This window comes from Triticum dicoccoides, chromosome 7B (assembly GCF_002162155.2).
Source record: "Triticum dicoccoides isolate Atlit2015 ecotype Zavitan chromosome 7B, WEW_v2.0, whole genome shotgun sequence".
Classification (NCBI taxonomy): Eukaryota; Viridiplantae; Streptophyta; class Magnoliopsida; order Poales; family Poaceae; genus Triticum; species Triticum dicoccoides.
The window spans coordinates 112,213,095-112,240,401 of record NC_041393.1 but is presented as its reverse complement, the minus strand read 5'-3'; the positions used below and the strand labels follow the sequence as shown (position 1 = coordinate 112,240,401).

Sequence of the window (27,307 nt, the reverse complement as noted above, 5' to 3'; positions counted from 1 at the left end):
GGGAAAAAGGGCAACTTCGGGGCAAAATTCGGACGAATTTGTGGATGGAAAACGTGGAGAAGGTGGGGAAAAGCTAGATCCACTCGAAGCAAAGCAGATTTGTGGATCAAATCCAACAAAACTTCATCACACCAACAAATCACAAAAAAAATGCAGGCTATTTTTGGTGGGGAATTTTCGGATTTAGGACGAAAACAACAAAATCAAGCTAGAAAACATGGGGTCGGGGCTCCAAAAACGTGATCAACGTGGCTCATGATACCAAGATGATGTAGGGCGGAACCCTATGGGGCCAATTTTTCACGTTTGGAGAGGATCCCTATGAGGAACATGAAGAACGCGCGGAAGAACACGAGGGAAGTCACGGGGAACAACAAGAGAAACACTCAACCGACACGAATATGATCACACAAGTGCTAGATCCCCGAAGCACAAAGTAACACGAGATCCAAAGTCAACAAGGGGCGATACAAGAGTAACCATTCTTCTCCGTGAGGAGGTCTTGATTGTCTTCTCCGGATGGAGGTCTTAAATCTGGGTGGATCTTCTCCGAAGAGGTGCGGTCCCTCACGAGGAGTAGATCCGGTACGGATGAGCAATGCTCTATCTCAAGTGAGCTAAACCAATGCTAACCCTAGAACGTAGGTGGAGATGGAGTATATATAGTCTAGGGGGTACACGGGCCACGACCCTTACACTGTTCGCAGACAGGGAGGGCCGGATGTCCGGGCGCTCGCGAGGGGCCAGATGTCCAGGCTGAAGGGCCGAATGTCCGGGCTGGTGGAGATGGCTGTGCTGCTCTCTGGATGGGCGACGCCGGATGTCTGGGCAGAAGGGTCGGATGTCCGGGGCTTTAGGAGGCGCCGGATGTCCGGGGTGATGACCGGATGTCCGGGCTATCGGGGTAGCCTTCTGTGCTCCCTGGATGGCGCCTCCAGATGTCCGGGCTGGAGGCCGGATTTCCGGTGAGGAGGGCCGGATGTCCGGGCTGGACGCCTGATGTCCGGGCCCTGTAGCTTCTGCTGCATATTCCTGGCCATGTAGATCTCCAGGGGTCGGATGTCCGGGGCCATGGCCGGATGTCCGGTGGCTGGAGGCTATTCTCGCCTTCTTCCGTTGGTTCTCTTTTTCCGTGGACTTGGGGTCTTGACCATCTTCATGTGCATCCTCAGGAGGGTCCTCTTGGTACCTAATCATGCACAACATTCCGGACTTATGTAGTAGCCATGTCTCGAGAGGATCATATGAGATATCACTAAGGAGAGAAGTCACCTCGGTCTTGAGAGCTCTAGCTCATGCTCTAGTCATGGGTCCTCTTGGTGCTTGGTGAGACGATGGAAGGTCCATGGGGATGACCGAAGGATGCTTCGCATCATTAAGCCTATTGGCAAGTACCTTGGACGCGATCTTGTACAAGACATTACATAGGCTGATCGGGCGGAATTGCGAGAGCAGCTCCGGTGAGCTAACTTTCGAAATCATAACAATGACCGTGGCGTTGAAAGCATCTGACGCCGCCACGCCAGCAAGAAAATCCTTCACTACTCGGCAAACATCATCCTTTACAAGCGACCAGTGTCGTTGGTAAAACATCGCCGGGAGGCCGTCCGGGCCCGGCGCCTTCGTCGGTCCCATTTGAAACAAAGCCACCTCCACCTCCTCATCCGAAACCGGTGCAGTTAGCTTAGCGGTCATCTCAGCTGTGACAACCTCATTAATGTTTGCTAGCACCACTTCAGCATCAGCAGACCCCTCCGTGGTGAAAAGTTGTTCATAGAACCCTGCTGCTAGCTCTCTCATCTCTTCATTGACCACACACTTGGACCCATCATCGCGACGGAGCACTCGAACAATGTTTTTCCTCTTCCTATGTGACGCCCTCCCTTGGAAGTACTTTGTGTTCACGTCACCTGCTTGTAACCAATCCACCCTGGATCGTTGGCGCTGCAACACCTCCTCTCTGGCGTACGTCTCACGGAGTTGCTCCTCGATCTCTCTAACCTCTGAAGTGTTCTCCGTCGCTAATCCTCTGCACTTGGCCTTTTGTAGTTGATCTTTGAGATGCACAATCTGTTTGCGAACCGAGCCAAACACCCTCCTCTCCCATTCATGCATTCCGGTCGACATCCCCTTAAGGCGGTTACACATAGCTGCCAGCCCCGACTCACCCGTCGAAGCAGAAGCACACTTTGCAGCCACCATTGCCTCGTAGCCTTCATGTCTTGTCCATGCCTCCTCATACTTGAACAGGCGATCGCCCCGGGGTTCAAGAGTTGGAGCCGTCTCCAACACTCACACCACCAGAGCCACATGATCAGACTCCTCCGTGATGATGCTCCACAAACGAGCTGGGAAACATGGCCAGAAATGTGGTCTTTTTAATGTATATTCCCTTCGGTGCATATTAATTATCGCTGATCAAACATCTAAAAAAACCTCTAGTTTTCTCCAAAACAAAATCAGACCCCGTTCTAGCACGACCGCAGCACAGACAGGGAGTATCCGGCGTGCGTCTGTGGGCCGCCACGCCACGTCCAAGGTCAAAGCCCCCGCCCCGCCCGGTCCACAGACTGCTGCGTCGACCGACCCACGTGGTCAGAAGCGTCCGCCCGGGCAGCCTTTTTCCTCTTTTCTTTCCTTCCCCCGCTCCGCCTCGGCTCGTCAGTTTCCGGTGTTCCCGCTTCCTACACCCACGCGCACAGTCCCCCCTCCCCCGGGTCTCCTCTCCACCGCCGCTGCCCCATTTCCACTTCCATTCCCGTCTTCCCCTCCTCTCGCCTCAGTCAAAATCCACCTCCTCTCGCTCTCGACGCCACCGCTAAACCCTCGCTCACGCCACCCGCTTCCTCCCTCCCTCCCTCCTCGCCTCGCCTCGCCTCGCCCGGCCGCTCAATCTCCCCCGTCCTCGCTTGGTTTCGGCAGCAATTAATACCCGCCGTCGTCTCCGTCGGATCTCCAGGGTTCAGGTTCGCATCCGCTTCCCCCGTGTTTTTCGCTGTCGTGTCCTGAGATTTCGTTCGCCGTGTGGTTCGAATCGGTGATGAATCTAGCGAGGGACGCCCCCGGCCTGTTCCCTGCTCGCTCCCGCCGCGGTGCGGGAGATTTCTCTAGGGTTTATCGCGTCGTGGTGTCGGGGCCTGGGATCTCGTGCTGTTTCGTCTGCGAGCTCGGCCGGGTTGGTTATGCGCCGATTGGTTGTTTTGGTTCCGCGTGTTCATCCACCGATGTTTGTGGACAGCGGTTTGGGGGCGGTGAGGTGCGGGTTTATTGTCGGAATGCAATTAATCCGGGGGTTTGCCTCGCGTGAGATCTCAACCTGTAAATGCATTTGAGTGCGCACATGGCTAGCACCGTGCATATGTGCTGATTACGCGGATTAGTACTGCCTAATGACAGCTTTGCCATGCCAGATTGGTAACGTTGATCTACTGGTGTTTGGCCCCGTGGTTTATTGGATGCAACGTGTTTGCATTTGGGGCGTTAGTCAGTCAGGTACTATTTGCCCAGGTTTAATGGTTGGTCGTCCCGCGGGCAGAGCATTTCTGGATGCTGCTTCTGATTGTCGATCGCGTGCATATCTCGCAGTTCATCATGCACAACAAAGACTTTTCACTGTGCACTCTTCTATTCCGTATCCATTTCTTGAGATAGCGGGTGACAAATCTGTATCAATGCATATTTACCCTATCTAGTTTGTTTATGCCATTAAAAGTCTAATATAAAAGCATTCACCTGCATTCGTATGAGTTGCTGATTGGTACTAACCATGCCATGCGAAACTTTTGGAGCTAAATGAATAAAGAAATGCCCTCTATGCAAATTTAACTTTCATAACAGTTCATTCCATTTTGACATATGTGTTGTGCTGGTCTATGACATATGACAAATCCAAGCATTCCCTCACTGCATGAAATTTTTGTCATATGGTAGAGACAACTGTACCACATGTCTTTGATATTCTCCTTTTTTTGACTTGTTAACCGAAGAATATCCAGCAGAATTTTATTTCCATCCATTCCATGTCATTTTTTGTTTACAAGTTTACAGTTTCTTGCATGCACAAGCTTCTTACTTGAGACAATTTTTGCAGATTGGTAAGCTTTCCCCGCAACATGGAGGATGGGGACAAGGATGTGATAAAAACTTCTGTCAGTGAAGAGTCCCCTAATCCTGGAGAAAAGGATGTGATAAAAACTTCTGTCAGTGAAGAGTCCCCTAATCCTGGAGAAAAGGGTGAAGATGAAGGGGATTTGTCGAGGAAAACAGAAATGTTGGGCGTAAAAGAAACAGTAAATTCAATGAGTGAGAATTCAAGCTATGAGGTAAAAGGGCAGATCCATGGGGGAGATAACCCAGAAAAGGATCTCAATGAGCAGATGGATAAAAGCAGAAGCCCTGATGCCATGGAACCTATAGATTCAGACCAGACTGTGAAAGAGATTCTTGAAGAAGAAAAATCTGAAGAGCCAGTTTTTGATGGAACTGAGATTCCTGAAATGGAACAAATGAGGCGTTCTTCTGATCAGTCTGTGGAGCTTGATTCAAAAGCTCAGCAAGGGTCTGTGATCAATGAAAGAGCTGCTGCAATCGGGAATTTTGTTAAGGAAAAGGGAGCCATTGCAGTGTCAACATTTATACGCCGCCTATCTGGCAGAAAGGATGAGAATGATCTTCCTGTTGAAGATGATAAGAATGATGGTTCAGCAAGTGGCAATGGTAAGAAGACTGTCTCAGATTATGGAATTAAACCAAAAGAGGTACAGAAGAAATCCGAGGAAAGAAGCACATGGAATCCACTGAACTTGATTAAAGTTGGAGGAGATATTGTTACTTCTACAACTGGGGAAGCTGGGGGTGGAAATGTGCCTGGTTTGACAGAGCAACCAATAGCAAAAGGAAGGATTATCGTATACACAAAACTGGGATGTGAAGATTGCAAATTGGTTCGGTTGTTCATGCATCAGCAAAGGCTCAAGTATGTTGAGATTAACATTGATATATTCCCTAGTAGGAAGTTGGAGTTGGAAAAGAATACTGGGTCATCCATAGTACCAAAAGTGTATTTCAATGACCTGCTGATTGGAGGCTTAACTGAATTGAAGAAAATGGAGGAGTCTGGCATACTCAATGAGAAAACTGGTGCTCTTTTCAATGATGAGCCCTCCTCTGCTGCTCCTTTGCCTCCTTTACCCGGGGAAGATGACGAATCTGGATGTGGGAAGATGGATGAGTTGGCAACCATCGTCAGAAAAATGAGAGAGTCGATTACTCTGAAGGATAGGTTTTACAAAATGAGAAGATTTAGTAACTGCTTTCCTGGCAGTGAGGCTGTGGATTTTATATCAGAAGATCAGTATTTGGAGAGAGATGAGGTAAAATGTTTACTATTGACTATTTTTTGAGCCATGCTATATATAGTACTTCCATGGGATTTTAAACAACATGACTCTTGGTTTTGTCTGACTTTTGAGGCTTTTTTAATTTAGGTATATATGGCAAGTTTGCATTATTTATAGCAGATCTTTGGAAAGGATTTCACATTTAGGAAAGCGCACATCTGTTTTGTATGTTCCCTACTGTACTGTCACCTTCCTTAACATTTTGTGGATACATATTATCCATGCAGGCAGTGGAATTTGGAAGAAAGCTTGCAAGCAAACACTTCTTTCGTCATGTTCTAGAGTAAGCTCTTGAAATGATCTTACGATATTATTCTTATTTCTATTATTTATGTCTCTGTTGGTTGGAATATTTGGAGGTTAGTATTATTAATACACTGCTTGTATTGCAGTGAAAATGTCTTTGAAGATGGAAATCAGCCTTACCGTTTCCTAGATCATGATCCCGTTATTATGACACAGTGTTACAACATCCCTAGGGGCATCATTGATGTTGCACCAAAACCCATGGCGGAAATCGCATCAAGGTTGAGAAAGTTGTCTTGTGCCATTTTCGAGGCTTATGTATCTGAAGATGGTAGGCATGTTGACTACAGAAGCATCCAGGGTTGTGAGGAATTTAAAAGGTTAGCACATGTACATACTTAAGTATATGCAAAAGACATGGACTGCATAATCCATGTATTATTTATGTGCAGATACTAAAATGAACGACAATCTATTGCTTGTTCTGACTACTTCTGATAATCTTTTAGTCGATACATATGTTCAAGTTCATAATTTGATCAGTAAACTCCAATTTGCTACCTGAGTATATCTCTATATATTTTATGTTGTGTGTTATAAATTTATAGCAGCACGTGCTGTTAGACTGATAATTGATAACTTGGTTCTTGTGTCTTGATTGCCCTAATGCCATAGGTGATCGGTACACTTATCTGAAGCTCATATTTCTTGCACAGGTATATTAGAACAACTGAGGAGCTTCAGAGGGTGGAAACTAGTGACCTGTCACGTGAAGAAAAGATTGCTTTCTTCATAAATCTGTACAATATGATGGCTATCCACGCGTTAGTGACATGTGGGCATCCTGCTGGACCATTGGACAGGAAAAAGTTCTTTGGAGACTTTAAGTATGTCATTGGTGGATGTGCCTATTCACTGTCAGCTATTGAAAATGGCATTCTGCGTGGCAACCAAAGGCCACCATACAATCTTGTGAAACCTTTCGGACATAAAGACCAAAGATCCAAGGTGAACAAAGCAGACCCACTCCAAAAAAGGGGAACATATATGTTACTGTTTACTAAAAATCTGTCCTGTCATGAACTCTTGATGATACCTGGACTCATGTTCCTTGTCTTGAAGCTTGTGTTATATACTTTTCTTACATCAAGTTATGCTTCTTTAGGTACTCCCTCCGTTCCTTAATATAAGACCTTTTCGCTATTTCAAAATATTGACTGCATACATACTAAAATGAGTGAACATACATACTAGAATATGTCTAGATACATACGAATCAAAAAAAGCTAAAATGTCTTGTACTCCCTCTGTTCCTAAATATAAGTCTTTCTAGAGATTTCAATATGGACTACATACGGATGTATATAGACGTAGTTTAGAGTGTAGATTCACTCATTTTGCTCCATATGTAGTCTATATTGGAATCTCTAAAAAGACTTGTATTTAGGAACGGAGGGAGTATATGCATGCAGCAAAGCACATATTCAGTAAGATGTGTTCCAACAATTAAACTCGTGAATGTGTTTTTCTTGTTTAGACTCTAGGGTATACAATCTATCCGTGGTTCTTCCTAGAAAGGGCAGCTTAAAGGAAACATGCTTGATCTGTGTTGGTGCCTGTAAAAATTGCCAAACATTAGTGTGGTGGAGATTATTTCAAACTTGCCTATTGTGTGCAAGAAATAAACTCAACTTATCTTGACCTTCTATTTCAAACAAATAACATGGGTCTCTTTTCTCATAAATGCATGTTGATATAATTTAATATCCGGTGCAGCATAATATCGGTTTGCATGTGTGCAAGGATGTTACTTTTTTTCCGGAAGAAATGATTGAAACTTACCTAGTACTCGTATGTAGGCCTAGGGCGTAATCAGTTCCCGGAAATCTGAGTACTATCTAGCGCAGTGTGTACTAGTGGATGGTCGGAGTCCTTTTACATCATATACCAGTCATATAGAAGGCAGAACTAGTTCTATGGATGTTACTTTTTTTCCGGAAGAAATGATTGAAACTTACCTAGTACTCGTATGTAGGCCTAGGGCGTAATCAGTTCCCGGAAATCTGAAGGAATATAGAAGGCAAGGCCTACTGTGTTTCCATTATATGTTTACCTGTTTTTTCCTATGGTTGTAGAAAGTCAGATTGAATATATGTGAAAACCTTTTTGAAAAGGTCGTATATGCAATAAAGGGCTGCCAAGGGAAAGCAAAACGACTATATATAGAAACTGGGCGCCAGCTGATCTGCATTGTACTACTTGTTTTAGTGCACTGGGATCTCATAACTGTACCTACTTGCCAAATCAGCCACATGGTGCACACAACCGTTAGCATGCCATAGCAGCACTACAATATTAGCGCGACATTCTATTTAAAACACCATCATTTTAAACTACTAAATTCCTTGGTTCTTAAGCAAGCATTACGAGTCGAGCGACTAGTCGAAACTAGTCGATAGACTACTCTCTGAGTCGCACTCTGGATGTCGACTAGAAAATTCGGGTAGACTAGTTCGCCAAGTCGAGCAGTCGAGGGACTAGTCGTAGACTAGTCTGGACTAGTCCTGCACTTTGAGTTGTTCGACTCAATTTTTTCTTTTTTTAGGGACTGGGAGGGGATAAGTGAGCCAGCCGCCCAGCCCGCAACCCGTGGGAAGGAAAATTTGTATTATCCACTTCTCATGCATTCAGTTTGTATTTATACTGTACTGTGCTACTGCTATATACTCCCTCCGTCCCAAAATAAGTGACTCAAAAGTGAGTGAACTTTGTACTAATTTTAGTACAAAGTTCACTCACTTTTGAGTCACTTATTTTGGGACGGAGGGAGTAGTATATACTACAGACTAATACTAGGTTTTAGTAATTGATTACTGCAAAGTGTGTGTTACAGTACCATGTCGACTAGTCCAGCAATAGTCTAGACTAGCCATGATTAGTCTATGAGTCTCAACCTTGGAACGACTCGTCGACTCGTAAACCTTGTTCTTAAGTGATGCTAATTTTTCAGTCATATAAATTCTCACCGCCTTTTTTTCCTTGTTTGTAATTGCAGGTGGTCCTATCATACCCTGAACCTCTTGTTCACTTTGCTTTGGTATGTGGTACCAAATCTGGACCTGCACTTAGGTGTTACTCGCCGGGAAATATTGATAAAGAGTTAATGGAAGCTGCACGAGATTTCGTAAGGAATGGAGGACTGATTGTTGATCCTGAAGCGAAGGTTGCATCTGTAAGCAAAATCTTACGATGGTAAGACAATAAAATGATTGATATTCTTGCTTTACCAATATGTTTCGAGTATTTACCGTTCTTGCTTAGTAGTGTGCGACTGTTTGGCACCAGAATTTGTAGTATAACAATGACGATGCATCTAATAGAGCTATTTACCGGAACATCCAGCACATTGACATGTTCAATAGTACTACTGACTTCAACAGACAGTTACTCTAGGTATAAATTACAACCCTAGAGCTGCTTGAAACATAAGATAGATAAGACAGTTACTCTAGCTTTTTCGGTCTTGTAGTTGGAGACAAGGTAGAATACCTGTCTGATTTGGGGCTATCCTTGTGCGTCATAGTGACATACTACCTCCGTCCTGGTTTATTGGTCCCCTTAGTATTTTGTGCCAAACTTTGACCATAGATTTAACTAAGAAAATAATAATGCATGTCACTAAAAATTATATCGTTGGATTTGTATTTGAATGTAGTTTTCAAGGATACTATTTTTGGTTACATGCATTAATATTTTGTTAGTTAAATCTAAGGTCAAAATTTAGCACAAAATGCGAAGGGGACCAATAAACTAGGACGGAGGTAGTAGTCCTCTAATGTTTGCTTGGTTTTTGTTACTTGAATTCGCCCTTGGTTAAGTTGGATATGAATGAATATATGATGAGTAATGCTCCAAACAGCGGTCAACCAAGCTTGTAGCGCTTTGTGTGGTGCATTAACACTCATGTGGCCTTTTATGAATACTTTGCGTGTAAGTTCAAGTGGAATATAGCAGGATGCTGATAATTTTTATAGATATGGATTTGTGTGCTTTGCCCTATTAGGGTTATAACTAATGAAGAATAACTAAAATATACTTACTGAGATCGCTTTATCCATAATTTGAAGGCCATAACGGCAAGTGAGGTGGTTATGACCCGCGTTTAGTCTGTGGTCACTAGAAATACAACTGGAACTGCACAATGCCCAACAAATTAAGGGAATGCAGTATCAATGAGTCATTGATGATGGGACATCGGCTGTTTATTCTGCGTGAGATAACAGCAAATGCATTACTGTGTTACTAGACAGATTGGCGAATGATCATAATTTGTTACACAGTTATATCGCTAGAGTGCAAGTCCCAAATATTAACTTGGTTAATTTTACCTGATATGCACTGTGATGAAATTATAGCAGTAGCAATTGAGAAGTTGAGCATCAGTTACCAAATCTGGACCTGCACTTTGGTATGTGGCAATGCTTTTGATAACTTAAGCTTGGAAACTCGTGGTCCAAATGATTTTAAGGTATAAGTACACAGACTTTGGTAAAATGAGATACAGCTCAAAAACTCTTGTTCTGAATTGTTTGCAGGTATAACACAGACTTCGGTAAGAATGAGACAGAAGTACTGAAGCATGCAGCAAATTATCTGGAGCCTGCAGCGTCGGAGCAATTCTTGGAGCTGCTCGCAAACACTCAACTGAAGGTCTCGTATCAGCCTTATGACTGGAGCTTGAACATCTAGCTGCAGCCAGGATTATACAAATGTTTTTTTTCTTTATAGCTAGAATACATGTTGCCCAAAGATTTGTGGAAGGATGCTACCTGTATACCCAGTTTCTTTTTTGCGAAGTCAGGTACACCAAGGAATTTTCATGTATTATGGATTTGTGGCGAACTGGATGGCCGCCAATCAACCATGTTCCGTTCATTTGACTAAATGGGCGCCTTCCATGTTGATTATCGTATCTCTGTTCCTGGGACTGCTCAATTATTGTTGCCTGCAGATGTTATGTTTCCTTCGGTATTGCTGGCACCCCTACATCGGCATGTGCGCTGTTTCTTTTTTCCTTCTTATCGTTTGAGAAAAAATGGATTTACTGTAAATTTTTTTAATGCTTATCCAAGTTGTCATATATGCACATTTTTATGCATTGTTCAATCTTGCAATGCATTCACTGTTGAGCAATGTAGCTGTCATATATGAACATTTCTGCACTTTGTATAGGTCCTTCGGAGGTTGTGGAAAAGCGACGAGACGTCAGTTGCAGTTCCTTGTTTATTATTCTTTGGATGTTGCATTTTGTCTTAACCAAATGAGTTGAGATCCACCGAACTTCCATGGACTGAATATTGAGCAGTTAGGAAATTCCTTCGATCCAGACGGGCCTCTAGTATTGCGGAGTGGTTGAAGAATGAAGACTAAAAAAGGCACCCCTACCCACTTTCAACATTTTCCTAGTTCATGACCATTAAAAATGGAGAGGCAAAGTAACAAGGAAGCTGGCCGTGTTATCATCCCTGGCGTCGTCAGCCACCCTGTCACAATTCTTTGCTCAGTCAGATGGTAGCTGGCCGACGTGACAGCCAAACCGACGCCATGGTCGACAGCCCGACCAGCGGCTGCCGCCGGCGCGGTCCAGCACAAGCTGACAAGGCAACTGCACCCACAGCTGCAACTGCAAAGCAAAGCTACGAGCAGAAGAACCAAAAACACACATACAAACTGCCTTCCGTCAGTCCAACATACTCCCTTTACACTTCTGGACAGAAATCACTTCCCTGTTACATATTTATATATAATATGCAGTGGCAACTTGGGGGAAAAAATCTCGACAAATACTATACGAGTATATATGTAGAAGCAAAAAATAAGAAGTGGAACCTCATTTCCGACGTCACTACACAATGTCTACATCTTAAAACAACAGCAAGCATCCCAGCTCTTGACTTCCTGCATACCCGTTACAGCTTACATGGATGTATGGAAGGGCCCCCCGCTGTAACCAAACGTACTGTCGAGCAGAGATGAAATATATATGGTGTTAAGTTACCGTTTCTAGGCATTTCATTCAAGAATGGCTTGCAAGAATCAAGTGTTAGGGTGAACTTGCAATCGTTGTGAGCATGGATGGCACCAATATACAGAAATACACAACGCGGGCTGAATCGAAAGCGTCACAATATCGTGCACCCACATCTGTTCTGCTTGGGAGAATTCGAGAGGTGCTTATCTGGAAAGAAAAAGGATGGTGGCACATTAAGATCAGAAACAAATCAAACGGAACTACGATGCTAAAGCAAATTAAACAAATGTATAAATGCTGGAGTGCGATATGCTTGTCCACATAGTTACCCTTTAAATTAACATCAACATACTCTGGATTATCACAATAAAATGGTTCCATTTACAAGACATCAGATAGCGGTGGCAATGCGAATAGCATGCAACAACAAGTCATCTAATCGCATTCTGACAATAGGAGAAAATAGTCGGAAGCATAAACTGCTAGTTCAATTCAATGGCAAAGTTGCTGAAAGAACTGAGCATCGGGTAATGGGTCAACTAAAGGAGGCGAAAACAATGTTACGACCAGCATAGAAAAAATATACACCTAGAGATATACAATGTGTGCACTCTTAATTCTTATTTTTTTAGGAGTAGAACTGTTAGAATGGCAAAAAGGTGGATGACAACTTCTTCGGACAGACAATAGTCAGAATTCTCATTCAGGTCACACATAACATAACAGAAGTTCAACCCTTCGGATCTTAAACCAAGTGAGATCATCAAACATATAAAGAGATGGGACTTTGAATAAATAAGAGGGAAATCAAATCAATACCACTTTTGTCACTTTGGGGAGGGCGTACAACAACATGCATCGTGATCACACCTCCTGGAACTTCCCCTACTGGGACTCGAGACTCAGCAAGAGTTTTGTTATTCTCAAGTATCCTTCCAGCATTGATGAGCTTCACGTCATTGAGAGTTTTTGGAATAATGTCTTTGTCTGTCAAAAACATTGTAAAAAGACACTCTTAACACAGATAATGATATATTCCATAAAACTTCTACAAGACTGAAATAATCAACAGCAGTATTCAGAGAACTTGAAGCACTCACAAAAGCTGTATACTATTCCCCTGAAAAGAAAAGGGCAAAACCCTGGAAGTGCAAACTCAAAACATCTCATCACAAGGTAAACTCTCCTTCTGAAGCATGGTCATCTACATGTTATGGACCATTTTGCGGTCTTATCCTCAAAGGACACATTTGCATATGTTGCAAAAGGGAAACATATATTTCCTTCTCTATTGTGAACATGTCACAGTGATCAATTAATCCATGTTTTCATACACTAAATGAACATGTCGGAGGAAGAACAGAGACAAAACAGGAACAAAAATTATGTTCATGCGGACTTAAACCTGGGTAGTGGGATGTACATCCACTTCACCCATGTGAGCTAGCCCAGTTCCTATTATTAATCTGTGCAGGCAAATAAGAACTGGAGCTTCCTGCTGCCACTAATTCCTCCTTTCCTTGCCGTCGGGTTTTGAGGAAACTTAACCAAAGGACAATTTCTGCAGAAACAGCTACTCCCTCAGATCCAAATTAACTGTCGCAGCTCTAGTACAACTTTAGTACAATGTTAGAGCTGCGATAATTAATTTGGATCAGAGGGAGTAGTGTTTCTTGTTCGATTACCAAACAAACAATTAAAAAAGCGTGCATCATAACTAATCTGCCGCTTCGGCCGTTAGTATTTTGGTACTTCCCATGTGCCTACATTTCGGTCCAGACTCATGCTTAAAAACGCTCTCCAAATTTACTGTTACGAGCATAAACCAGCCAGACTGGCCTCTATAAAAGCACCGACTGAACTTCACACCCAGTAGTTCAGAACTAAGACTGGACCACTAAATACTAGGGTAGTATCCAAGGACACCAACAGGATAAGAAGGCAGACAAACAGCCTCCTCAAATGGTCCTGTCATCCGTCATCACATGTTTCAGCATGCATCGTAAGATACATACAGAGATCCAAAATTCTTTCGGAGCACTAACGAGTAGCAACAAATGTCATCACCGCAAAAATATGTCTTCTGTCTGCCCCTTTAAGAAAATGCAAGAACTTGTAGATGTACTGACATATCTATTCTCTGCCTGTCAACAAAGTGTTTGCTACTACGGGTAAGGAGACTTCTAAAAGCCTCAGTTAGTTGGAAACCTGGACGCGTGTTACCTAACTGCCAAAGAACAGAAGAATCACGCAACCCACGGAACAACCTGATCAAATCACTGTGTTTTATCGCGAAAGGGAAAGGCGAGGATGGCTCCCAGATCCAGACCGAACCATCTGCACAGGGATTCTCATACCGGATCAAGAAACCGATAGAGAGGACACGAGGGGCGAGACGACCGCGCAAGCAACCGCCCCGAAACACATGGCATCAAAAGCGGAGGCGTGTATATGTATGTACGCGGAGGAAAGGGAGGGGAGGGGAGGGGGAGGGAGGTCGATCGGCCTCACCCTGCGGCCACCGAGCGAGGACGAACTCCTTGAGCGCCGTGACGGTGGTGGCGGGGTCGTACTTGTTGGGCCCGATGTCCGTGCCGTCGAACAGGCGGAACTTCACCTCGATCGGCTCTTTCCCGCCGGCCATCTCCCCCCGGGCCGGATCGCCCCGCGACGCAAGATCCCAACAACCGCCGGCTCAGTCGACGGCGGCTGGCCGGGCGGAGGGATTCAGAGGAGGAAAGAAAAGCTGCCGGATTCGACGCGGCGAGGGCAAGAACCGACGCGGATCCCACGAAGGATAGGATCCGCTTTCTCGTTTTGTTAAGCAAGAATTTAGAATTCTTTCGTGGGGAGCAAAGCGACGAGACGGGCGTCTCGAGGGTAGGGAGGAAGAGAGGGAGAGGGAGAGAGAGAGAGAAGGGGGAGTGGGATTCCTCGGTGTTTTCGCAGATACGTCCCCAGAGGAAAACTATATTCATCCTCGAGCTGTAGTGGGAAAATAGCTGTCTTGCGCCTACCTGCTGCTCAGAGGCGACTATTGTGTGTGTGTCGACAAGATTTTTAAATAGATTAATTACGTTGCACGTACAACAGTTTTTTTTCCTTCGAAAAGGGCTGAGACCATATCACAAGGGCTTATAAACACACCCTTAAAAAAGTACATCCAAAATCTTTGAGGTCTCGAAGTCTATTTTGAGGGCCTCCGCCTCAATAGAGCGTATTTTTTGAAACCAAAGAGTTTGTAGAAGCAGCGGTTGCGAAGTCTTCAATGCAAACCAAGAGATCTCGGCAGCCGCGATTCGCCGCACCGGAGAGAAAAAAAAGGTGTCGTTAAGGGCATGTAGAAACTTTGAAGGCCGCGTGAGCCGGCTGAATCTAGATGGATCTCCAGAAACTTAAATCGACCGGATCCTAGAAGACCCACTGGAGGCACGGCTCGACACACCATTCGCCAGCGGAAAGTAGACCCACAGAATGATAATAGGATGAGAAGAACATTATTCCTACCCTAGGCAACGCCGTCCTAAACCAAAACTGAATACACCGTAAAGAAAACCTGAAAAATAACACCCCATCCCGTTGTATAACAGATTCGGGTATGATGTTGTGCTCGTCGTCGTGCAAAGCCATGCATCCATGCCCTCTTCTTCGATGATCTAGCCAGGCTGAGCCAGCGATGAAGAGTGTCATGTTGGGTCCATCCAACACCCGCCGGCTTCACCAACATCGCCATCGCGCACCGCCTGGCCAAGACCACTGCTCGAGCACCATCTCCTTCGCAGTCGCAGCAACACTCTAGCACCTTCACGGCAAGCCGCCCCGATAAGGACCTTGTAGTTGGCGTCGTCGCGGCGAGAGGGGTAGGCGATGGGTGGCAGCTGGGTTTTGTGGTCGGCGACCATGCCCATAGACTTGAGAAAACAATTCACGCACACACGTCAATTTATTATAGATATGCATTTTAGAACATCTTTTATTTTTCTGCAAAATGTGCATTTTAGAACACCAATCGGTAAAAAACATAACACTTCTTTTGAGGTGGAAAAAACTGGCAGTTGTGTTCTTTTAGACAAAGACAAAAAAGAGCACTTAGTTTACTTCATGAACTTGTTTAGTGGGTGCAGATTGGCATAAAACCGAGATGAGCTAATTCCGATGACGTGGTATGCCACACAACCAATTCGCACCAGTGTCACACATATGAGCGGGCGACGGGAACCCGAGTTACAGTATCACCAACAGTTTCTTTTCCCCGTAAATAATTTTCGTTTACGGGAAGTTGGGCCAAAAAAGTAGCTACAACAGCCCCTGTAAAAAGCAAAATAAATTTAAGGACCCATATAATCAACCTGTTGGTGCAATTACTTGCCCCATGTGTTTTGGAGATTGTTGACAGAAACAGTTTGGGACTGATGTGTTTTCTAGTGCACGCAGAGAGAAAGTGTCCCTCGAGTACCGAGAGGATTACTATAATCTTCCGAAAATTTGCTCCCTAAAAGATTGCTATAATCTTTCAAAAGATCTATCGAGAAGATTGCTATAATCTTCCAAAAGATTTGCTACCGAGAAGATTGCTATAATCCCGCGAGAAGTTCGCAATCGAAAGGTTTGCTACCGAAATGATTGCTATAAAAAGGTTTGCTACCAAAAAGTTTGCTGCCGAGAAGATTGCTACTTACGAGAAGTTTGCTATAAACTTCTAAGAAAGTTATCTGCACAACAGAGAAGATTGGTATGCTTCGAGAGGCTTACTATCAATAAGATTGTGACTTCCGAGAAGTTTGCTATAAACTTCCTCAAAGGTTATCAGCGCTGCAGAAAAAATTGTCATGTCTCGAAGAGTTTGTTATCGAGAATATTGCATGCCGGAGATGGCCCTGAAAAAATTATTGCTGAAGTGAAGCAATTTTCATTCAGTGTGTCCGAAGAAGAATGTATGCAGTCGATAAGATTGAAGACGAAGCGAAGACGTAGCATTGTTGGGTAACGTTGCAGGGAAAACAAAAAAAATTCTACGCACACGCAAGATCTATCCATGGAGATGCATAGCAACGAGAGGGAAGAGTGTGTCTACATACCCTCGTAGACCATAAGCGGAAGCGTTTAGTAACGTAGTTGATGTAGACGAACTTCTTCGCGATCCAACCGATAGAGTACCGAACGCACGACACCTCCGTGTTCAGCACACGTTCAACTCGATGATGTCCTCGTCTTCTTGATCCAGCAAGACAGCGAAGTAGTGGATCAGTTCCGGCAGCACGATGACGTGGTGACAGTGAAGCTATCTTCGCAAGGCTTCGCCTAACCACCACAAAATATGACCGAGGGTGTAAACGGTGGAGAGGGGCGCCTCACATGGCTAAGACAATGTTGTGTCCTCGTGTGGCGTCCCCTCCCCCCCACATATATATACACACACACACACACACACACACACACACACACACACACACACACACACACACACATATATATATATATATATATATATATATATATATATAGGTGGGGGGAGAGGGGAGCAGCCAGGGGGCGCCCCAAGTAGGTCTGAATCCTACTTGGGCTCCTGCCCTAGGCCGGCCCCTCTTCCTTCTTTTGGCGCTAGGGAAAGGAAGGAGCAGGTGGCACCCTCCCTTTCTTTTCTTTGACAAGGAGGGGAGGGCAGGAGGAAGTGGTGCCCTGCTACCTCTTGAGCTTGCGTTGGTTTTTCCTTGAAGAGGAAAGGGTAATGCAGCAAAGTAGCGTAAGTATTTCCCTCAGTTTTGAGAACCAAGGTATCAATCCAGTAGGAGACGACGCACAAGTCACCGAATACCTGCACAAACAATCAAGAACTTGCAACCAACGCGATAAAGGGGTTGTCAATCCATTCACGGTCACTCGCAAAAGTGAGATCTGATAGAGATAGATAAACGATAAAGTAAATATTTTTGGTATTTTTGGTTTACAGATTGGAAAGTAAAGATTGCAAAATAATAGATCGGAAACTAGCAAGATGTAAACGGGATTCAATAATATGGAAAAGAGACTCGGGGCCATAGGTTTCGGCCATAGGTTTCACTAGTGGCTTCTCTTGAGATAGCATATATTATGGTGGGTGAACAAATTACTGCCGAGCAATTGATAGAAAAGCTCATAATTATGATGACATCTAAGGCAATGATCATGAACATAGGCATCACGTCCGTGTCAAGCAGACCGACTCCTGCCTGCATCTACTACTATTACTCCACACATCGACCGCTATCCAGCATGCATCTAGAGTATTAAGTTCATAAAGAACGGAGTAACACATTAAGAAAGATGACATGATGTAGAGGAATTAACGCAAGCAATATGATGAAAAACCCATCTTGTTATCCTCGATGGCAATAATACAATATGTGCGTTGCTGCCCCTACTGTCACTGGGAAAGGACACCGCAAAATTGAACCCAAAGCTAAGCACTTCTCTCATGGCAAGAAAGATCAATCTAGTAGGCCAAACTAAATCGATAATTCGAAGAGACTTGCAAAGATATCAAATCATGCATATAAGAATTTAGAGAAGAACCAAATAATATTCATAGATAATCTTGTTCATAAATCCACAATTCATCGGATCTGAGCACACACACCGCAAAAGAGTATTACATCGAATAGATCTCCAAGAACATCAAGGATAACTTTGTATTGAAAATCAAAGAGAGATAATAAGCCATCTAGCTAATAACTATGGACCTGAAGGTCTGTGGTAAACTACTCACGCTACATCGGAGAGGTAATGGTGTTGATGTAGAAGCCCTCCGTGATCGAATCCCCCTCCGGCAGATCGCCGGAAAAGGCCCCAGGATGGGATCTCATGGGTACAGAAGGTTGCGGCAGTGTAAAAGTGGTTTCGTGGCTTTCCCTGATGTTTTTAGGGTATAAGAGTATATATAGTCGAAGGAACTAGGTCAGGGGAGCTACGAGGGGCCCATGAGGGTGGGGGCGCACCTACCCCCTGGGCGCGCCCTCCTGCCTCGTGGCCGCCTCATTGCCTCTCCGACTTCATCTCCAAGTCTTCTGGTTTGCTTTCTGTCCAAGAAAGATCATCGCGAAGGTTTCATTCCGTTTGGACTTCGTTTGGTATTCATTTTCTGCAAAACTCTAAAATAGGCAAAAAAACAGAAACTGGCATTGGGCCCTCGGTTAATAGGTTAGTCCCCAAAATAATATAAAAGAACATATTAAAGCCCATTAAACATCCAAAACAGATAATATAATATCATGGAACAATAAAAAATTATAGATACGTTGGAGACATATCAAGCATCCCCAAGCTTAATTCCTGCTCGTCCTCGAGTAGGTAAATGATAAAAACAGAATTTTTGATGTGGAATGCTACCTAACATATTTATCCATGTAATTTTCTTTATTGTGGCATGAATGTTCAGATCCAAAAGATTCAAGACAAAAGTTTAATATTGACATAAAAACAATAATACTTCAAGCATACTAACAAAGCAATCATGTCTTCTCAAAATAACATGGCCAAAGAAAGCTATCCCTACAAAATCATATAGTCTGGCTATGCTCTATCTTCATCATACAAAATATTTAATCATGCACAACCCCGATGACAATCCAAGCAATTGTTTCATACTTTTGATGTTCTCAAACTTTTTCAATCTTCACGCAATATATGAGCATGGGTCATGGACATAACACTATAGGTGGAATAGAAGGGTGGTTGTGGAGAATAAAAAAAAGGAGGAAGATAGTCTCACATAAACTAGGCATATCAATGGGCTATGGAGATGCACATCAATAGATATCAATGTGAGTGAGTAGGGATTGCCATGCAACAGATGCACTAGAGCTATAAGTGTATGAAAGCTCAAAAAGAAACTAAGTGGGTGTGCATCCAACTTGCTTGCTCATGAAGACCTAGGGCATTTTGAGGAAGCCCATCATTGGAATATACAAGCCAAGTTCTATAATGAAAAATTCCCACTAGTATATGAAAGTGACAACATAGGAGACTCTCTACCATGGAGATCATGGTGCTACTTTGAAGCACAAGTGTGGAAAAAGGATAGTAGCACTGCCCCTTCTCTTTTTTTCTCTCATTTTTTGGGCCTTCTATTTTTTATGGCCTCTTTTTTATTATTTTTCGTCCGGAGTCTCATCCCGACTTGTGGGGGAATCATAGTCTCCATCATCCTTTCCTCACATGGAAAAATGCTCTAATAATGAAGATCATCAAACTTTTATTTACTTACAACTCAATACTTAGAACAAAATATGACTCTATGTGAATGCCTCCGGTGGTGTACCGAGATGTGCAATGATTCAAGCGTGACATATATGAAAAATTATGAATGGTGGCTTTGCCACAAATGCGATGTCAACTACATGATCACGCAAAGCAATATGACAATGATGGAGCGTGTCATAATAAACAGAACGGTGGAAAGTTGCATGGCAATATATCTCAGAATGGCTATGGAAATTCCATAATAGGTAGGTATGGTGGATGTTTTGAGGAAGGTATATGGTATCGGCGAAATTTGCACGACACAAGAGAGGCTAGCAATGGTGGAAGGGTGAGAGTGCATATAATCCATGGACTCAACATTAGTCATAAAGAACTGACATACTTATTGCAAAAATCTATTAGTTATCGAAACGAAGTACTACGTGCATGCTCCTAGGGGGATAGATTGGTAGGAAAATACCATCACTCGTCCCCGACCGCCACTCATAAGGAAGACAATCAATAAATAAATCATGCTCCAACTTCATCACATAACGGTTCACCATACGTGCATGCTACGGGAATCACAAACTTTAACACAATTATCTCTCAAATTCACAACTACTCTACTAGCATGACTCTAATATCACCATCTTCATATCTCGAAAGAATCATAAAGAATCAAACTTCTCATAGTATTCAATGCACTTTATATGAAAGTTTTTATTATATCCATCTTGGATGCCCATCATATTAGGACTAATTTTATAACCAAAGCAAATTACCATGCTATTCTAAAATACTCTCAAAATAATATAAGTGAAGCATGATAGTTCAACAATTTCTATAAAATAAAACCACCGCCGTGCTCTAGAAAGATATAAGTGAAGCACTAAAGCAATATTGTCTAGCTCAAAAGATATAAGTGAAGCACATAGAGTATTCTAACAAATCACGATTCATGCGTACTTCCCCCAAAAGGTGTGTATAGCAAATGTGATTGAGGTAAACTAAAAAGCAAAGACTCAAATCATACAAGACGCTCAAAGCAAAACACATATCATGTGGTGAATAAAAATATAGCCTCAAGTAAAGTTACCAATAGACGAAGACGAAAGAGGGGATGCCTTCCGGGGCATCCCCAAGCTTAGGCTTTTGGTTGTCCTTGAATTTTACCTTGGAGTGCCTTGGGCATCCCTAAGCTTAGGCTCTTGCCACTCCTTATTCCAAAGTCCATCAAATCCTTACCCAAAATTTGAAAACTTCACAACACAAAACTTCAACAGAAAATCTCATGAGCTCCGTTAGTATAAGAAAATAAATCACCACTTTAAGGTATTGTTGTGAACTCATTCTTTGTTTATATTGGTGTAAAACCTACCGTATTCCAACTTCTCTATGGTTCATACCCCCCCATACTACTCATAGATTCATCAAGATAAGCAAACAACACGCAAAAAATAGAATCTGTCAAAAACAGAACAGTCTGTAGTAATCTGTAACTTTCGAATACTTCTGTAACTCCAAAAATTGTTAAATAAATTGGTGGATGTGAGGAATTTGTCTATTAATATTCTGCAAAAAGAATCAACCTAAAATACCTCTGCTGTAAAAAGTGACAGCTAATCTCATGAGCGCAAAAGTTTCTCCCTTTTACAGCAAGATCGCAATGACTTCACCCAAGTCTTCCCAAAGGTTCTACTTGGCACAAACACTAATTAAGAAACAGTATAGTGGGGTGACCTACGAGCCCTCACAGCACTTTAATGTCCCTGTCCGTCCGATTACTGCATGTGCCGATCTATCTGTTGGGCCGCTGCTCCGCAGAGCTATCTAGACCCGTTGTTGTTGATTGGGCCAGGTTTTGCTTATTGGGCCGGCCGACTGGCTTTAGCTAATGAAAAGTGTAAACTGTGCGTGCAGCATGCATTCCTCCGTTCATCCCTCCAGTCCAGCCTGTGCATGTGCATGCGCCTTCGACCTCTCCACACCCACAATAATTGTCATGAACAAGGAAAGGCATCTGATCAATCCCCTATCACCTGGTTAACACTTCCATTTGATCAATCCCCTATCATCTGATCAATCCCCTATTCCACCTGACACGTTGTGCTCATGCTTTAGTCTCTGCTTTCTACACTTGTTTGAAAAAGGGTGTCAATTATCTTGCCGTTAAGTCTGAAGATAATTGCTCTTATGTATCGCTGGAAACACTTCCATTTTTTTGATAGGGTCACTGGAAACGCTTTTCTATCCACACACTGTTGGAAAATATTTACCTACACATTTGGTTAAATCATTTTATTTTTTTATTTTATTGTCTTGTGTTTTCTAGCACATGTATGTTCACCTTTTCTCACTTCAGCCACAACAAGGGCATGACAAGAAGTCTTTGTATGCACATATTATCTACAAAGCAACCATAGATTTAGTAGTTCAAATTGTGTGCTTCTTTGGTGGTGTCGCTGGCATAATCAATTTATCCTTTTCTGTGTCTCTCAACTGCTAAGTTTGGGATGTCTATCTCATATATGTACCTGTGACAGGAAGTCTCCTATTGTGTGAACAAATATGCTTTTTATCATACTCTCAGAAAGTGAAAGTGAAAGTATTGAGTAACTAAGGGTCTGGTTTGCAATAGCCCGACTAACAGTGAACCTCTTGTTTAAGAACCATAAAAAATAGATCAGAAACCACCTAGAGGTTTTAAGCCCTTAACGGTTTGATGGCACGAAAAATGTCAACATAAGTAAATCAGTTTTCACTAGCACTCATTATATAAGCTGTACCATCATTTTATTAACTACCTGATCGGAGAGGGGTATCAAAAAACCATTTCCTGAAAATTATCACTCATTATATATGTCTAAAGAACCATTGTTATAATTTCCTTTATCTGAATAAATATTTTATGTGTTACGATGTCATAAGAAATGCTATCTTTTGTGAAAATTGTCATTTCCTATATATATCTATGAAAGAAACAAAATATTATATTTTCTAGACTAGGATTTTTGTAATATTATGTAAAAATATTTCTCTATATTTTGAAATATTTATATAATATTCTATCATTATTTTGAAAAATGAATAGGCGCAACAACGCGTGCTATCATGATCTAGTTAAAACTTAAAACCACATCTAACCAGAGGATAAATAGGTTATTTATTACTAAGCAGGAGAAAAAAGTAAAGAACAAAAATAAAATTGGGTTGCCTCCCAACATGCGCTATCATTTAACGCCCCTAGCTAGGCATAAAAACAAGAATAGATCTAGGTATTGCCATCTTTGGCATGCAATCCATAAGTGGCTCTCATAATAGATTCATATGGCAATTTAATTTTTTTCCTAGGAAAGTGTTCCATGCCCTCCTTAACGGAAATTGGAATCTAATATTTCCTTCTTTCATATCAATAATTGCACCAATCTTCTAAAGAAAGGTCTACTAAGAATAATAAGACATGTAGGATTGCAATCTATATCAAGAACAATGAAACTATGGGCACATAATTACTATTTGCAACAATAAGAACATCATTAATCCTTCCCATAGGTTTCTTAATGGTGGAATCCGCAAGATGCAAATTTAAAGAACAATAATCAAATTCACAGAAACCTAGCACATCACACAATTTTTTTGGAATCGTGGAAACACTAGCACCCAAATAACACAAAGCATATCATTCATAATCTTTAATCTTAATCTTAATTGTAGGTTCCCACTCATCATAAAGTTTTCTAGGGATAGAAACTTCTAGTTCAAGCTTTTCTTCAAAAGATTGCATCATAGCATCAACGATATGTTTAGTAAAAGCTTTGTTTTGATTATAAGCATGAGGAGAATTTAACACAGATTGCAACAAGGAAATACAGTCTATTAAAGAACAATTATCATAATTAAATTCCTTGAAATCCAAAATAGTGGGTTCATTGCTACTTAAAGTTTTGACCTCTTTAATCCCACTTCTTTCAATTTTTGCATCTAGATCTAAAAACTCCAAATCATTGGGACACCTTTTAACTAAAGTTGACCCATCTCCAGTCCCATATTTATAAAGATTCATATTGGAAAACAAATATTTAATAGGAGTCACAGCAATCACTTTTAGATCTTCACCATTATTATCATGAGAACTAGAAGAACACACTTTTACAGACCAATCTTTTTTAGCACACATCTTAGCGGTTCTTTCTTTGCACTCATCAATGGAAATTCTCATGGACTTGAGCGACTCATTGATATCATGCTTAGGTGGAATAGATCGAAGTTTCGAAGAATCAACATCAAGAGAAATTCTATCCACATTTCTAGCCAATTCATCAATCTTAAGCAATTTTTCTTCAATCAAAGCATTGGAATTCTTTTGTGAACTCATAAATTCTTTAACACTATTCTCAAAATCAGTGGGCATCTTATTAAAATTTCCATAAGAGTTTTTGTAGGAATTACCATAATTATTAGAGGAATTACTAGGAAACGACCTAGGACTAAAATTGCCTCTATACATGTTGTTACCAAAATTGTTCCTACCAATAAAATTCACATCCATAGATTCATTGTTATTCTCAATCAAAGTGGACAAAGGCATATCATTAGGATAATAATAAACACTTTTATTAGCAAATAATTTCATAAGTTCACCCATCTTTCCACTCAAAACATTAATCTCTTCAATCGCATGAACTTTTTTACTAGTGGATCTTTCGGTGTGCCATTGAGAATAATTAACCATAATATTATCTAGGAGCTTAGTAGCCTCTCCTAAAGTGGTTTCCATAAAAGTGCCTCCCGCGGCCGAATCTAAAAGATTTCTAGAAGAAAAATTCCATCCGGCATAAATTTTTTGTATAATCATCCACAAATTCAAATCATGTGTAGGGCAATTACGTATCATTAATTTCATCCTCTCCCAAGCTTATGCAACATGCTCATGATCAAGTTGCTTAAAATTCATAATATCGCTCCTAAGGGAGATGATCTTAGCAGGAGGAAAATACTTAGAGATAAAAACATCTTTGCACTTATTCCATGAATCAATACTATTTTTAGGCAAGGATTAGAATCAAGTTTTAGCACGATCTCTAAGCAAAAATGGAAATAGCTTTAATATAACAATATCATTATCCATATCTTTCTTATTTTGCATATCACACAAATCAACGAAATTGTTTAGATGGGATGCAACATCTTCACTAGGAAGGCTAGAAAATTGATCTTTCATAACAAGATCCAACAAAGCGGCATTAATTTCACAAGATTCGTCATTGGTAGTAGGAGAAATTAGAGTGCTAATAAAATTATTGTTGTTGGTGTTGGAAAAGTCACACAATTTAGTATTATCTTGAGCTATCGTGACAAGTAATCAATCCAACACACAAGCACACAAGAAGCAAGAAAAAAGAGACAAACGGAAGAGGGGCGAAGAAAAAGGCAAAGGTTTTCAAAAATCGTTTTAGAAATGGAGGAGAGGAAAATGAGAGGCGAATGGCGAATAATGTAATGCAAGGGAGAAGAGTTTATTATGGGTACTTGGTATGGCTTGACTTGGCGTAGATCTCCCCGGCAACGGCGCCAGAAATCCTTCTTGCTACCTCTTGAGCTTGCGTTGATTTTTGCTTGAAGAGAAAGGGTGATGCAGCAAAGTAGCGTAAGTATTTCCCTTAGTTTTGAGAACCAAGGTATCAATCCAGTAGGAGACGACGCACAAGTCACCAAATACCTGCACAAACAATCAAGAACTTGCAACCAACACGATAAAGGGGTTGTCAATCCATTCACGGTCACTCGCAAAAGTGAGATCTGATAGAGATAGATAAACGATAAAGTAAATATTTTTGGTTTATAGATTGGAAAGTAAAGATTGCAAAGTAATAGATCGGAAACTAGCAAGATGTAAACGCGATTCAATAATATGGAAAAGAGACCCGGGGGCCATAGGTTTCACTAGTGGCTTCTCTCGAGATAGCATATATTACGGTGGGCGAACAAATTACTGCCGAGCAATTGATAGAAAAGCGCATAATTATGATGACATCTAAGGCAATGATCATGAACATAGGCGTCACGTCCGTGTCAAGTAGACCGACTCCTGCCTGCATGTAACATCCCAAATTTCCCATTTGGAATGTTTTACAATTATATCTAAGCATCTATGAATATTTTTTGAAATTGAGTGGCATTTGAATTTTTTTCAGAGGCAGTTGTGTTTTTGAATTTGAACTGATTGGCAATTGAAATTTATTTCAAAAAATTGCGTGACAAATACTTGAACAAAAGTATGAGAGGAGTAAACATGACACTCCAAACATGTCAGAAGAAAAATATTGCCAAAATGTTTGAATTCAAATTTGAATTTTATTTTGGATTTTCAGAAAATGTTTTTTTTGTTTGTGTTTTGCCCCTGGAAAAATGTTCATGTTGTCGTATTAATTCCCCATGTCCGATATAAAAAATATATATATTCTTCTATATTTTATTTTCCTCTTCTGTCCAATTCAAATTTTTTTGGAAAGACCCGAGGCGCCAGCTAGGCCAACCGGCCCGGCCAGCACCGAGCCGCGGCCCAGTAGCGAGCCAGGCCTCCAGCCCAGCACCCGTACCCCCTCGCCCTCGGTCGCCCGACCGTGCCTTCCCCTCTCTCTCACTACCACACGGACCCCACCTCATCCCCTTCCTTCCAAAACCGCCGGGCCAGGATCTCGCCCGCGCCCGACGTCCTCGACGTACGTGCCCCTCCTAAACCCTAGCCCAAGCTATCCCTCCTCCACGAAACCATGTCCTATAAATACCCTAGCCTCTCCTCAGTCGATCCCCCTAAAACCCTACCCCGACCCCCCCACAATCGTCGCCCTCCCCGTTCTAATCTCGCAGTTCACCGCCTCAGTTCGACTCCACTTCCACCGTCGATGAGCACCCCCTGCCCTCCCAAGCACCATCGCCCGAACCTCCTCTTAGTTGCACTCCTCCCTAACACCATCTACCTGCCCAGGAATCCCCGAAGCCATTGCCCCGAACTCGACGGCCGCTCGCTGGAGCATCAGCTCACCAGGGAGCCTTCGTCGTTGCCCCGACCGCCATCGTCATCCCCGAGCCACTCCGACTCCACCACCGACCCCGGACAGCTCCGCCGCACCGCCCCGACCACTTCTCCTTCCTCCCCGATCGTCGGAGCCACCGCGCCGTCGTCGCTGAGTTGCCGTCGCCGTCGACCGCCGCTATAAGCCACCGGACCCCCTCCACCATTTGATCTGCAATATACGGCGTAGATTAGAAGTAGTGAATGGTTAGGTTTAATTTAAGTTGACCGGTTTTAGTTTCAGTTTAATCCAGTTTAGATTGGTTTATTGAATTGTGGTTTAGTTAGACCGGCCAATCGGTTTATTTCTGTTAGCCCGTGGACGTATTGGTCTAT

The 27,307-nt window shown here is 42.5% G+C and overlaps 2 protein-coding genes across 2 annotated transcripts; one reads left to right on the top strand and one right to left on the bottom strand.

Annotated features, from left to right (window-relative positions):
- The first annotated feature begins 2,672 nt into the window (after positions 1-2,672).
- On the top strand, positions 2,673-10,655 carry LOC119337245. The gene is made up of 7 exons (XM_037609364.1): positions 2,673-2,966; positions 4,091-5,372; positions 5,627-5,682; positions 5,792-6,025; positions 6,362-6,653; positions 8,701-8,897; positions 10,241-10,655. The coding sequence occupies exons 2-7, from the start codon at positions 4,113-4,115 to the stop codon at positions 10,392-10,394; spliced, it is 2,193 nt and encodes a 730-aa protein (XP_037465261.1). The 5' UTR covers positions 2,673-2,966; positions 4,091-4,112; the 3' UTR covers positions 10,395-10,655.
- A 721-nt stretch (positions 10,656-11,376) lies between these two features.
- On the bottom strand, positions 11,377-14,613 carry LOC119337909 (membrane-anchored ubiquitin-fold protein 3-like). The gene is made up of 3 exons (XM_037610160.1): positions 14,188-14,613; positions 12,496-12,663; positions 11,377-11,883 (listed from the first exon to the last, which is right to left on the bottom strand). Exons 1-3 carry the CDS (start codon positions 14,318-14,320, stop codon positions 11,828-11,830), a joined length of 357 nt encoding a protein of 118 aa, XP_037466057.1. The 5' UTR covers positions 14,321-14,613; the 3' UTR covers positions 11,377-11,827.
- Positions 14,614-27,307: the final 12,694 nt, after the last annotated feature.

Excerpts from the sequence above, each read along its gene's own strand:
- LOC119337245 (XM_037609364.1), top strand. The coding sequence starts at position 4,113 with ATGGAGGATGGGGACAAGGATGTGATAAAAACTTCTGTCAGTGAAGAG. Across the intron at positions 6,026-6,361 it reads GGTTGTGAGGAATTTAAAAG|GTATATTAGAACAACTGAGG; the intron begins GTTAGCACATGT and ends TTTCTTGCACAG. Across the intron at positions 6,654-8,700 it reads ATAAAGACCAAAGATCCAAG|GTGGTCCTATCATACCCTGA; the intron begins GTGAACAAAGCA and ends TTGTAATTGCAG.
- LOC119337909 (XM_037610160.1), bottom strand. The coding sequence starts at position 14,320 with ATGGCCGGCGGGAAAGAGCCGATCGAGGTGAAGTTCCGCCTGTTCGAC. Across the intron at positions 12,664-14,187 it reads CCTCGCTCGGTGGCCGCAGG|ACAAAGACATTATTCCAAAA; the intron begins GTGAGGCCGATC and ends TGTTTTTGACAG. Across the intron at positions 11,884-12,495 it reads TCCCCAAAGTGACAAAAGTG|ATAAGCACCTCTCGAATTCT; the intron begins GTATTGATTTGA and ends TTTTCTTTCCAG.